The 12,967-nt window shown below is 28.6% G+C and overlaps 1 protein-coding gene and 1 pseudogene across 1 annotated transcript; one reads left to right on the top strand and one right to left on the bottom strand.

Moving 5' to 3' along the window:
- Window positions 1-1,131: 1,131 nt before the first annotated feature.
- LOC129886073 (classical arabinogalactan protein 4-like) lies at window positions 1,132-1,819 on the bottom strand. Its single transcript, XM_055960602.1, has one exon. The coding sequence runs from the start codon at window positions 1,753-1,755 to the stop codon at window positions 1,366-1,368; it is 390 nt and encodes a 129-aa protein (XP_055816577.1). The 5' UTR covers window positions 1,756-1,819; the 3' UTR covers window positions 1,132-1,365.
- Window positions 1,820-9,795: 7,976 nt separating this feature from the next.
- LOC129885131 (hyoscyamine 6-dioxygenase-like) lies at window positions 9,796-12,967 on the top strand (annotated as a pseudogene).

Raw genomic sequence — 12,967 nt, 5'->3', positions numbered from 1 at the left:
AATTTTTTCTTTAAAAAATTATATTATTATTATTTAGTCTCAACCGGGGCGAAGCCAACATGATGTTATGGTTTCATTCGAATTTCTTCGGTGAAAAATTACACTATTTATAGATGATTGAAATTATTTTTTTATGTATATAAATAGATGTCAAACTCTTTCGATTTTCATATATTTACTTCTTCATATTTTAATTTCCTCATTAAAAATCTTGACTCCACCATTGATCTCACCAACTTTTTTTATAGGAAAACAAGCAATCGAGCAAAACGAGTAGTCTTTTTTTTTTTATTCATAATTTAAAGTTTACTTAATAGAAATGAACGACTTTTGAGATTCATAACTATTTTTATATTTTTCTTTTGAAAATGCCAATTGCATTAATATATTTGCAAACAAAAAAAAGTTTTTAAATATATTTAGTTAGCAATTATCGGCGCTTCATGTGCAAAGTTTGCGTACAATCTTGACTTCAAAGTTCTAAAGTCTACGATTTACCCTAATTATCATTAAATTATAAATATTTTTATTTATAATAAAATCGTCTAAAATATAAATATAATAATTATTTTTGTTTCGTCCTTCAATTATTAATACCGCTAATTATTAAAAGAGGATGTTGTCCTCTCAAAATTATGAATATTTTCAATTATTAAATAATGAAAAGTCAAATACTTATGAAGTATTTTAATTTTTTAATTTCATATCTGAACATTATGTGAATTTTTCTAATATAAATTACGATCAATTGTTTTTAAATTTAAAAAATTACACATAATAATTCAACTATAAAACTTAACGAATCAGTCATTTTTATTGCCTTTTCAATTATTCTTTAATTTTAACCTTTCATTTTGACATATTTAAAATCAAATCATAACATTTCGATTTTGATACATTTCACATGTCTATCAAAATTGGTCCAACAAATCAATATTAACGAAGGGGGTATTTTTTTTGGTTTTGTCTCAATTTAGACAAAATTGATGTAACACGGTTTATATTTAAATATAATTGTCACTTTAACATTTTATAAAAATAATTTATAACCTTCAACACATTTTGGGGGTAAGTATCTAATATATGCTTTTAAGTAAAAGAAAAAATAAGTAAGTAGTGATTGAAAAATACTCATAACAAAAAGAATAAAAACTCAAATTTATTTCACTTGAATGTACATAGGATGATGAATGATTCACTCTAAAATGAAAATATAATTAACAACAACAAAAAAAAACACAATGTACCAAACAAATAAATGACGTAATTAAACAAAATAAGAAGTAAAAAGAGAGATAGGTTTTACAAAACAGATCTCGACCGTCCATCAAAAGAACTATACACGTGTTAGGACACGTGTCGCCTCTACATAAAAGCAGCAGCTATGATCACGCCAGCGAATGCAGCACCGCCAATGACGGCCCTGTTAGCGGCGTTAGGCGGCGTGTTGTCGGCGGAAGGCTGTTCCGCCGGTGAACCGCCGGTAGGAGTTGGCGCCGGGGGTGAAACGGCTCCGGTTCCAGCCGGAGATGGAGATGGGGAAGTTGCGGAAGAGGTCGGAGATGGAGTTGGTGAAGTAGTAGGCGATGTAGATGGTGCCGGAGATGGAGTTGGTGTAGGCGGCGATTGTACCGGCGCAGGCGCCGGAGTAGGTGTTGCTGCCGGAGAAATTTTTGGTGCTGGAGCTGGAGATTGAGCTATAGATGAAGCAACGAAAACAGCTAAGAAAAGAAAAACTCTGAAATAAGAAGCCATTTTTTTTTAATTTTTGCTTTCTCAAAAGCTTTGTTTATCTCTGAAAAGTGAATAGAGAAGAAACTGTGAAGAAGGAAATATATATAAGGAGGAGATCAGATAAAGGAAGGTTCCTTTGTGGTTTATCACCGCGTGCTTGATATTTATTTTTCAAAATTATGTTTTTAACAAAATAAATTTTTTGTAGTTTATATGATGTTCGATATTTATGTTTAAATTTGATTAAATTTGAGTTCATGCATTATAAGGATTTATTTTTAAGAATAACATTTCCAATCAAATAAAATTTATTTAATTTATCATCCGTTACTTAATATTTATATTAAAATGAGTTATATAATATTTTTTAAAATGACTTTTTCAATTTCTAGTGACTCAAACTCAAAAACTCTACGTAATACCATCTCAAGAAAAATAATGTTGGTCTTGAAGGACAATATTTGTATAATAAAATTATTTTTATAATCAATTGCTTAGTTTAAAATACAGAGATAATATAGGTGTGTCTGTTGGTAATGGTATACGTATTATATATAATGCATTAGTGTGCATGGACAGCTAAAAGTGACTCATAATTCCCCACCTAAATTTGTGACAGATAGGATTCATTAGTCTTTAATTAAAAATTTGTAATTTAAATTTTAAAAATAAAAAAGTAAGAAATGTTTTTATTCAATAGAATTATATATAACACAAATTTAAATTAATTGATATTCTAATGCAAAATATTAAACATTGAGTAGAATAAAAAATTCATAATCACAATTTGATTATGTGGTTAATAATCTGATATAGTCCGAATTTAAAATTTATATTATATTTAAGTTAATATAATTGAGTCAGTTTTACTTAAATATATTTTTGAGAACCGAACAAAAGTTTACTCCTATGGAACACACCTAACCTTTTTCTAATTTCAGTTTCCAAAGCACTTTACCAGAAACTTGTTGGCACAAACCTTTAACCCCAAAAAAAAGATTTAACATATTTATGGCAAATGTAATTGTCAGAGGAATATGGTTCTTTTGATATATCCATATATATTAACAGTGTGGGATATTAGGATAAAAATAATAATTTTAAAATAAATTATAATAAAATATTTACTTGATCATTGACTCTAACGGAAAAAATACTTTATATGGGGTGATATTATTCATTTTAAATTAAGTTGAATAATATCATACACGTTCAATATATATAATCATATATTTTAGTTGTTTAACAATAGTTATTTATTATTGACTTAACACGTACTTTAAAAAATAATAAATAATTCACATAGCATTATTATATTACCCTTTGTGTAATAAATATTGAATAATGGCAAGGGTAATGAACACAAATAAATAAATAATTCATTGATTTTTCAAGCTAGACAAATACTATTAAACATTTATTTTTATTATATTATGCACAAATAAAGATGGACGGAGGGAGTATTTGGTGTTCATGTACCTAAAGCCACCAAAGAAAACGAAACAATTAGGTGGTCATTTTCTCATGTTAAGTAAAATGTCATTATCTACTTATTTGTAATTTACTTGTATCTATAATTTTCTCAATCATTTGCTCAACTTATTTTCATATTTATCTATTCATAACGTTAGACTTTCAAAATCATACAAATCTTTCCTTTCAAGAACTAAATTTTAATTAACAAATAATAAACCATATAAACACAAGATGATAATCATCCATGGGAAATTTCTTCATACTAAGATTTTCTCCATTCACATGATTCGTACCAGAATCACTTGAAAAAAATTTCAAAAATAATATAAATTTAATTAATCAAAACAATAAATTTGAGATATCGAATTGCTTTAAGAAAAATAATCAACACCAAGACATTCCAACCAAATTTCTATTCTTGAAATCTAAGTTCCAACACTCATACCATTAATCTCACATAGTTTAATTAGATTCTTATTAATGCTAATTATATCCTCCAACTTATGGTTAATCCTAGTGTTACAATAAGTGGCAAGTACTTATTTCATCAAATTAATGCAAGCATTAATTTTTTACTGCATTAATTTTTTACTACTACCTATTTCTTCATCTAGTTTGTTTATTTTGCTATTTTACTGTTATTATTTGAATTTGATTATAATTTTGTTAAGTCAGTAATTTATTAAAAATAATTTTTCTATTCTATAAGACAAATATAATATCTGCATACATCCTGTTCTTGTAGACTCCACTTATCGGACACCACCAATATTATATTGTTGTTGCGTAGATCAATTGCTTAATATTTAGTGCTTTTAGAATACGTGGCAAGTAATTATTTGATCATTTTTAAATTTTAAATTAAACTTTAATTAGTGTCTGCATTATTTTCTTAATGTGGGACCACAATGAATTGAAGACAGATTAACTTTGGCTCATATAAAATGTTTTTTTATTAAAAAATATTATTTTTCCTCAATGTGGTTTGCTGAGCTGTATTATAGCCGTTTAACAGGTAGATCATTGGAGATAGGAATAATTAAACTAAATTTTAAAAAATAAATAATTCTATTAAATATAGCAAAAATGTTAATTTGAACGAGTAAACGAACAATATTTTAATTTCATAATGTGTTGCTGTCGGTGTTGTGAACATAAATAATTTAAAAAGTAGAGATAAAATCATAATCATTTTTAATCTCTCAGTTATTGATAAAATTTTAATTGATTGAAATATGCATTTTTTAATCCCTTTGATAGTGAATATTCATAAATGTATCATAATTATTAATCGTTTAACCATTTAATTATTCATAGGTTATCTTAAATTATATTTGATAATAATATAGTTTTAGAAAACTCAATAATAACGAATTATCTACATGAAAATATCCAAACAGGTACACTTATTTTAACTAATTAAAAGTTAAATATGGTTAATCATATATCAGGAGCTAAGAGCAGGATTTAACATGAACTTAGAGACTACAAATACTATTATATTCCTTTCCAAAGGTTAATAGTAAGAAGAAATAATTAAGAAGATTTTCTAATATGAAGATAACTTGACCTGGTTTCTGTATTTTATTTTATTTTATTTTTCTAAGAGAATTCACATCTGTTATCTTTTGAATGCACACAAGATAAATTTTACTTTTGTATAACTGTTTGTAAATCATATAATAGGAATAATCCGCACCAGACAAGTCTCATGTGACAAATTTGATCGAAAAAACGTACAAAAAATTTCGAATCAAAGATCCACCATTCGTGAGATCACATGTCCAACCAACTCAGTCACCCTACACATAAGGTTCTTATTTACACCAAAGTTTGAGGAATTTATTTCAATTATTATTGCCCAATCACATGGCTTAATAAGTTTTAAATCAACTTATTTATGTGACTACTTAAATCATGAACACATGTTATATGATGTGGAAAAAGACATTGAAGTAACTGGCAATTGGCAAATAGTTGTCAAGCACCATCTTGGAATTTTGTATAACATTTGAATATAATTGTCCAAGTATATGCTATCTCTCTGTGTTGCAAGAAAATTCTTGATATAATTTTTAACTTAATATGTATGTTAATTGGTTCAAACATCAATTATATCAAACAAGGACTGATGTAGCCTTCGAGTAGAGACATTTGAATTCATAACTTTAAACACGAAGTATAAATATATAAAAACCTATTAAAATATGAATATTAAATTTGGACAGTTAAGAAAGTAAAAAAGCAATATTAAATTTAATCCCGTAATTTAACTTTATAACAAGATCAATGTTGAAAATCTTACGAGTTGAACTAATTAAATTTAAATTTTAAATCTGTCTCTGATATTAAAATATTAGTAAAAACTGAAAAAACAAATTAAAAAGAAAATTCTCTAAACTATCACCATTTTACAAGTTTTATATTTTAATTATTGGATGTTCCTGATATCTCTTGGATGATAACTTTTTTATATTAAAAAATAATTAAATATATGACAAAATATTTGGGACAACTTGTTTAGATTCTACAAAAGATGAAAAAAGAGTCTTATCAATAACTTCACCCAACACAATAAATTCATTAGTCACCTCCCCCCTTAAATTGCGGGTAGGAAAAAAAGAAATGATGGAGATGATTATAAGATAGAGAATCGAATCTCACTAATAAAATAAAAACTTATATAGTCAACCAACCGATCAAATTACTAAACTCCTTCTATGATAAAACATAGCTATTCAATATATAGTTGTTTAACAGGTAGACTCATTTTTATCTGTGTAAATTTTAGTAAACAAAACTACTCAGATATTTGTGATTTAATACCTAAGTCATCTTTTAAGAAGAAACATCTTTTTTCATAAAGATAAGTATTACATATAATTTGTCCCACGGCCATTTATATAAGTAAGATTATTTGCAAAAGATAAAAAATACATAAAATCATTTTTAAATTTGATGTCAGATTTACTTTAATACTTTAATTTTATAAATATTTAAATATCTTTCTATTCTAGTTAACGTGAATTAAATACCACTTTGAGATTATAACATCACTATCATTTCAAGAATTTCAGCCATAAATTGAAGCTAATTCCTTTTCATAATGGCGTCTTCAGCTATAGCCTATAGCCTTAAGCTTTACATTTTTCATCAACAAGGTCTGTATCTACACTAAAAATAATAACCTAAAACATTAACTTTCTTCAATTTCGAGTAACCCATTTTAAATTGTATCAACTAGATTTAATATAGCTTTCTTTAGAACTTCGGCTTAAATACTCAAGTTTTTGATTTAAATTCCGCTATTCTTTTCTTATAAGGGGTTAAGGGTTTCCTACTTAGGTCATGGAGTGGGTGCATGCACGGTCGGATGGGTTGGATCGTGACACTTATGATTGGTGATTCTTAATTAATCTACAACAATTAGTGATAGTAGTGACCGGTAGATAGCAACCATGATCAGTAAGCGTGTTCATGGTTCAGTTTGGATCGATTATTGGTTAAAATCAAAATCAAACCAATTTAGCCGATTTCAAACTTCTAAATCAAACAAAAAAAATAACTGTGGTGGTTATTGTCGGTTTGGTTCAATTTTTTTGGTTTGTAAATAACAAATTTGTTAAAGGACATATGTATCTTGATAGATACAAACACTTAGTACATGAACAATCCACAGGAAAGCTACTATGGATTCAATTAAGCAATTAAGCAATACTAGAGTTATTATTACACGAAAAAAGTGATTTAGTTAAACAATAATAAAATCATTATACACCAAAGATCAAAAGATCAAATCTTTATAGCAATAAAATAACCTCAAGCTCAATAATTGAGAAACTACCTGGGGAGGGGCACAAGAAAATTATATACCTAAATATAAATGTTGGGCTTGAGAAAATGATAAAATTAAAGACTTAAGTTAATTAAAATTTAATAAACTATTTATATTTTATTTATAAATAATTATAAAAAAATTTATACATAATTTTTCGATACGATTTGATTATTTTTACAGTTCATTTTTAGTAAAATGTTATACATATATGAATTTGACGTTAGAATTGCCAAAACTAAACTTTAGACAAGATATCCGTAGTAACAAATTTTTTACATACGTGAGTAAAGTTTTACGAAAGCAAAACGCCATATATTTAATTTATGTTTAAACTTAAGACATACGAGACATAAGTGATTGAAGTTGAAGGAGGCTGAGCATCAACATTTTACTAAAGTTTTTTAGTATCGATTGTACAAAATAAATAATATATTTTTTATTTCTTACTTAATGTTCGATATCTATATTGTAGCTATGACTAAATTTGGAGTAGGACCCATTTAGAGGGTGATGTTTCTAACAAGGTTTTCTTTATACCAAAGTCCAAATTCGAAATCTATGATTAAGGGTGAAACAGTCTCGTTCTTGGTCAATTTTAATAATATGGAACAACGAGAAATATCGTATATAAATAACAAGTTGTAAACTGATTATCAATTTAATTTTTTCCATTAGCCTTTTGCCAATAGTTTTTCGACATCAGATCTAATAAGTCCCCGAAGAAAGTTGTGTTAAATGGATTATTTTATGTGTCAACTTAGAGCTAATAACTTTTTGTCGGTGAAATTACAAGATTACAAATTACAATTGAAAAATAAAATAAAGAAATTAACTTCACTTCTTGGCTGAGGCGTGGATATCTCGCTCTCTTTAAGGAGATTCAAGCCCACTGCAGTAAATCGTTTCACTGGTACAGCAGTAGTCCTCTTGACTTGTCCCCTCCAGGATACAACAGCCTTATCACAAAATGTAACTCAACAAACTCTGGACAAGAGTTGAGTTTAAAGCTCCACACAAAGAACACCTTCATTCAACTAATAAGAACTCTCTTTTTAGACAAACTTAATTCTCTCAAAAAAAATTTCTTCTCTTATCTTACATTTTAAAACAAAGAAGACCTCTCTATTTATAGGAGAGAAAATCATACAAAGATGAAAAAAATAATGGAATGTCATCATTATCATCATTTAGTGCACCATTATGATTTAGTGCACCACTTATTAGTGATAATTATGTTAAAAATACATAATGGAATGATTTAGTGCATCACTTATTAGTAATAATTAGATTAAAAATACATAATGAAATGATTTAGTCTTGCACTAACTAAAGATGATAATGAAAGACATTTTTATGCACTAAAGAGTGAATAATAACATATGCCACTTATGCAAATTAATATCACTCAATATTGATATTAAAATGCTTAAACACTTACACTTTTTTTATATATAAAAATATTATTTTGACATTTTAAAAATAAAAATTAAAAGTATTTTATGTACTTTAATTACTCCATTTTATCCCTATTGTTCTCGTTATTTGCTTTCTCATATATGTCTTATCTAACCTCTTTTATGCTTTTATGCTTTTATTGAACCGAAGGTCTTTCGAAAACAATCGTCCTACCTTGGTAGAAGTCAGGTCTGCATTCGTTTTACCCTCCCCAACCCCCACGTTGTAGAACTTCACTGAGTTGTTGTTGTTTAAAAATAAAAATATATGTGGAACGAACGTAGTTATTTAAGAGGTAATGTGCTTTTTGAAAATAGGGACAAGTGGTTTGGAGTGACTTGAAAGTGTTAATAGAAAAATATTTACAACGTTAAATAAGATCTAATATTGTAGCTCTTCGAATTTAGTTTTCAACGCTTTAATCCATAAAAGTTACGGTTTTTTTTTTTCATAAAGGATAGCAATGAAGCCTCGCCGAGGCCGCAGCTTTTGAAAAAGTGAGTTAGTTGATAGTTGAATCACGATTGTTCATGTAAGAAAAAGAAATAACGTGTAGTCGTTGAGGTGTGTTTAATTACGTAGATGGTGATATTTCAATTAGGAAAAAGGAACAACTGATAGCTGTGGTGTAAATTTGCGTGACACTTCCTCTGTCGTATCAATTTATGTGTCACTATTTGACTAAAATGGTGTTTAAGAAATAAGAAAAGACTTTATTATGTTTATCAAATTGTCTTTATTAAAGTTATTTTAATTAATGCTTACTTTTAGCTGACTTTCTTCACAATAAAATGGTAAATCACACCCAAATAAGGGTAAAATTGGAATGATGTCATTAAATAGTTGTCAAATAATAAAAGGTAACATCTTTTTTTGAACAAATTAAAAAAAAATATCACATAAATTAAGATAAAAAGAATAGATCAAATATATTTTTGACCATTTATCTCCTCTTTAATAATGCTCTCTAACAATATTGGTCTTGTCCTCACATATTGAAAATGAAATCTCTTTTGTTTGTATATAAGTAACTCCCTTGAACTATCATGTATTTTCAACTACATACCTTTTTTTTAGGAAGTTATTGGTGGGAGCGTCGTCTTTAGAAATAGACCTTTTAGTATATAATTTAGATTTAGTCATTCAATACGGATATCAACTATCGACTATCGAATGAATAATAATCTCTTTTGTTTGTTATTAATACCGAACATCTATATACCAATAGATTCAAACACACCAAAAACTCAAAAAATATTTTTTGTAAGAGAAGAACAAAAATCAAGAAATTAATGGAAATCTTGATTTCAAATTGGTCAAATGTTGAATTTGTGCCTAAAGAATATATTTTCCCACCAGAAACTGATATACCACTCATAGATTTGGCCCATAATAATCCAGCTGAAACAATTCAACAAGTTATTAGAGCATGCCAAGAATTTGGATTCTTTCAAGTATAATTTTATATTTTTAAAAAAATAAATAATCGAAAACAACCTTCTCACCTTACTAAGGTCTGTTTAATCTATACATTCTATCCTATCCAAACTTTATTATTATTAATTAATCTTTTGTAGTTAAGAATTGTTTGTGTATATGAACTGTAATTGACAGTGGCGTACGCATAACTTTTCACGAATTGTATCAATATTTGACTAGTTATTTCAAACCTAGAGTATTAAGGCTGCTTCTTCTATAAACAAGAAGAAATGAACTTTATGTAACGGATTCTAACTCTATTGGTTTTGTTGCTCCTTATTTTATAGGAGGTTGAGGGTTCAAGTGTTGCTGACTGCAAGATTTGATCCCTCGACCTCTCGAAGGTAGATGAGATACTTTAACAACAGAATACGGGAAGGGTCACATCTTAATGGGCGTGATGTAGATAGTTTATTCTCACAAAAGCTAATCACAAAAGGTAGCCCATGAGGGAAAGATTGCTCAAATCCATATAAGCATCAAGAATTTCCTCATCCCAATCGATGTGAAATTTAACACCCCTCCTAATGCCTAGGACTAGAGATCTAGTGCATGAATAATTTACTATGGGGGTCCAATATTGGTAAATCATATATTAGAATGAATCCGACTTTAATACCATATAAAGAAATGGATGTTGGACCTCAAAAGCTAGCTCATGATCAGGAAGGATTACCCAAATTTATATAAGAAGTTCATAATTTCCTCATCCCACCTATGTGAGATTTAACAACTTAACGTTGCTCCAAGACTCCCCAACAATTCTACACATATACATATTTAGTAAAACAAGTCCATGTAATGGTATCTCGTGACACCACCTTTGGTGATCTAGATGTCCAACTTCGGAAAATAAAACGCTCCTCGCCAAAAACAACTTTATATGCAGAATTCGAATTCAAAATTTCTGATTAAAGAACTTATATAATTTTTTTTATTTTTTTTTTGCATATCATGTTGATCAGGTGATAAACCATGGAGTATCAGAAAATCTATTGGATAATACAATGAAAATGTACAAGGAGTTGTTCAAATTGCCTGGTGAATACAAGGCAAAATTTTACTCAAATGACATAAACAAGAGCTGCAAGATATTTTCAAGCACATTATCATATGATACTGAAGAATTTCACTATTGAAGAGATACGTTTACTCATCGTTGCCATCCTTTAGAGGAATATATCCCTTCTTGGCCTGATAAGCACACCAAATATAGGTAATATATGTACATCTCTCTGTTTTAATTTATTTATGTGTCTTACTCTCTTTTTTAGTTTTTTATGACATATTTTAGATTTTAAAATTTTAAAGTGTACGTTTCTTTATTTTAAAATATGATGTCAATTCAAGCTACAACATATAAATTGATACAAGAGAAAAACTTTTTAATTTGAATATTCCACGTGACATTTTTTTAAAGTAACATATTAGGGCCTTATCATTTTGTTTGTTTTCTTTTTGTAGAGAAGTGGTTAGTGAGTATTCAATAGAAACAAAGAAGCTACTTTACAAGATTTTGGATATGATATGCAAAAGATTAGGACTAAAATCAGGTTATTTTGAAAGTGAATCGAGTAAAACTCATTTGGTATCTGTGAATCATCATATTCCATGTCCAAATCCAAGTTTGATAATAGGAATGCCAGTACATTCTGATCCAAATCTCATAATATTGCTTCATCAAGGTGATGTCCCTGGACTTCAAATACTTAAGGATGGAAAATGGATTGGTGTTAACCATATTCCTCATACTCTAATTGTCATCCCTGGTCTACAAATGAAGGTACTAATTTTCTATGATAACTGTTATAATTGGTTTCCAAATGAAATTATGATCAAATATAAGAAGACTAATTAGGGTGTGTTTAGTATGAAGGAAACTGTTTTTCGATAAAATATATGAATTATTTATTTTTTTAATTTGGTAAGTAAATAAAAAAGTATTATTTATATAAAATTTAGACAAATGCTATAGGAATGAAGGTGCAATGGTCGGGGGAGGAGGCGGAGGGGAGAGTGTGGGGTGCAAGCGTACGTAAAGGGGGAGACAATCAACATAAAATGCTATTAATGGAACTTGTTTTCCTTATTTTCATCAAAGAAGTCATTTTTCTAATTTTACATAATTTAGGACAATTAATAAGGGTGAAGGTGATATGGCGGGTGATTGGATGGCGATGGGGATGGGTAGAGCTGTTAATATGAGCCGGCCCAGTCCATTCAGGCTAGCCCATACATGTTTTGAAATTTTACAGGTCAGGCAGGGTTGACCCATTGTTTTGGCGGACTAAAAAATAATCAATCCAACCCACAGCTACGTGGGCTAAGGGTTGCGCCGGGCCAATCCATTTTTTTAAAGTTTGGACTACTTTTGTTATTTTTAGTATTTTATTTTATTTATTATTTAAATTTTATTTGGCACACGGGCTAGTCCAACTCACACTGTTCAAGCCCCACAAACTGATGGGCTTATCCAGACATGGCTAAAAATTCTATTTTTTAGTGAGTTCTAAAAATCTTAATCCAACCCTATTAAGTTACGAATTAGACCAAGACGGTCCAACGGACCTGGCCCTTATTGACGGCTCTAGGAATGGGGGAGTGGTGGGTGAGGAATGGAAGACTAGGAGCAGGGGTTGAGGGTGGGAGGCGAGGGATTGGGTGTAGAGGAATTCATCAACATAAAATGATATCTATGGAATTTATTTTTCTTTTCTCGATCAAGAAAAATAATTTTTATGATTTTTAACGACTTATTTCTCTAGAGATAAAAGTAGAATATATTTTTTTAAAAAATTATTTTCTCCATTTCAAACACACCTTTAAGAGCCCGTTTGACTACTTAGCCCCTGATAAATATCAAGAGTTTAAACGATAATAAGTCATCGATAAGAAGAGAATTTAAAGTGAATCATGAGTTTTTTTTACTGTTATTTTATACAGGTATGGTTTGTTTTTGTACCTCAAAGAAGAGCCCTCCTTTAG

The sequence above is a fragment of the Solanum dulcamara genome, chromosome 1 (genome assembly GCF_947179165.1).
Source record: "Solanum dulcamara chromosome 1, daSolDulc1.2, whole genome shotgun sequence".
NCBI lineage: Eukaryota > Viridiplantae > Streptophyta > Magnoliopsida > Solanales > Solanaceae > Solanum > Solanum dulcamara.
The sequence above is the reverse complement of the archived record's forward strand: the minus strand, read 5'-3'. Positions and strand labels throughout refer to the sequence as shown.

Excerpts from the sequence above, each read along its gene's own strand:
- LOC129886073 (XM_055960602.1), bottom strand. The coding sequence starts at position 1,755 with ATGGCTTCTTATTTCAGAGTTTTTCTTTTCTTAGCTGTTTTCGTTGCT.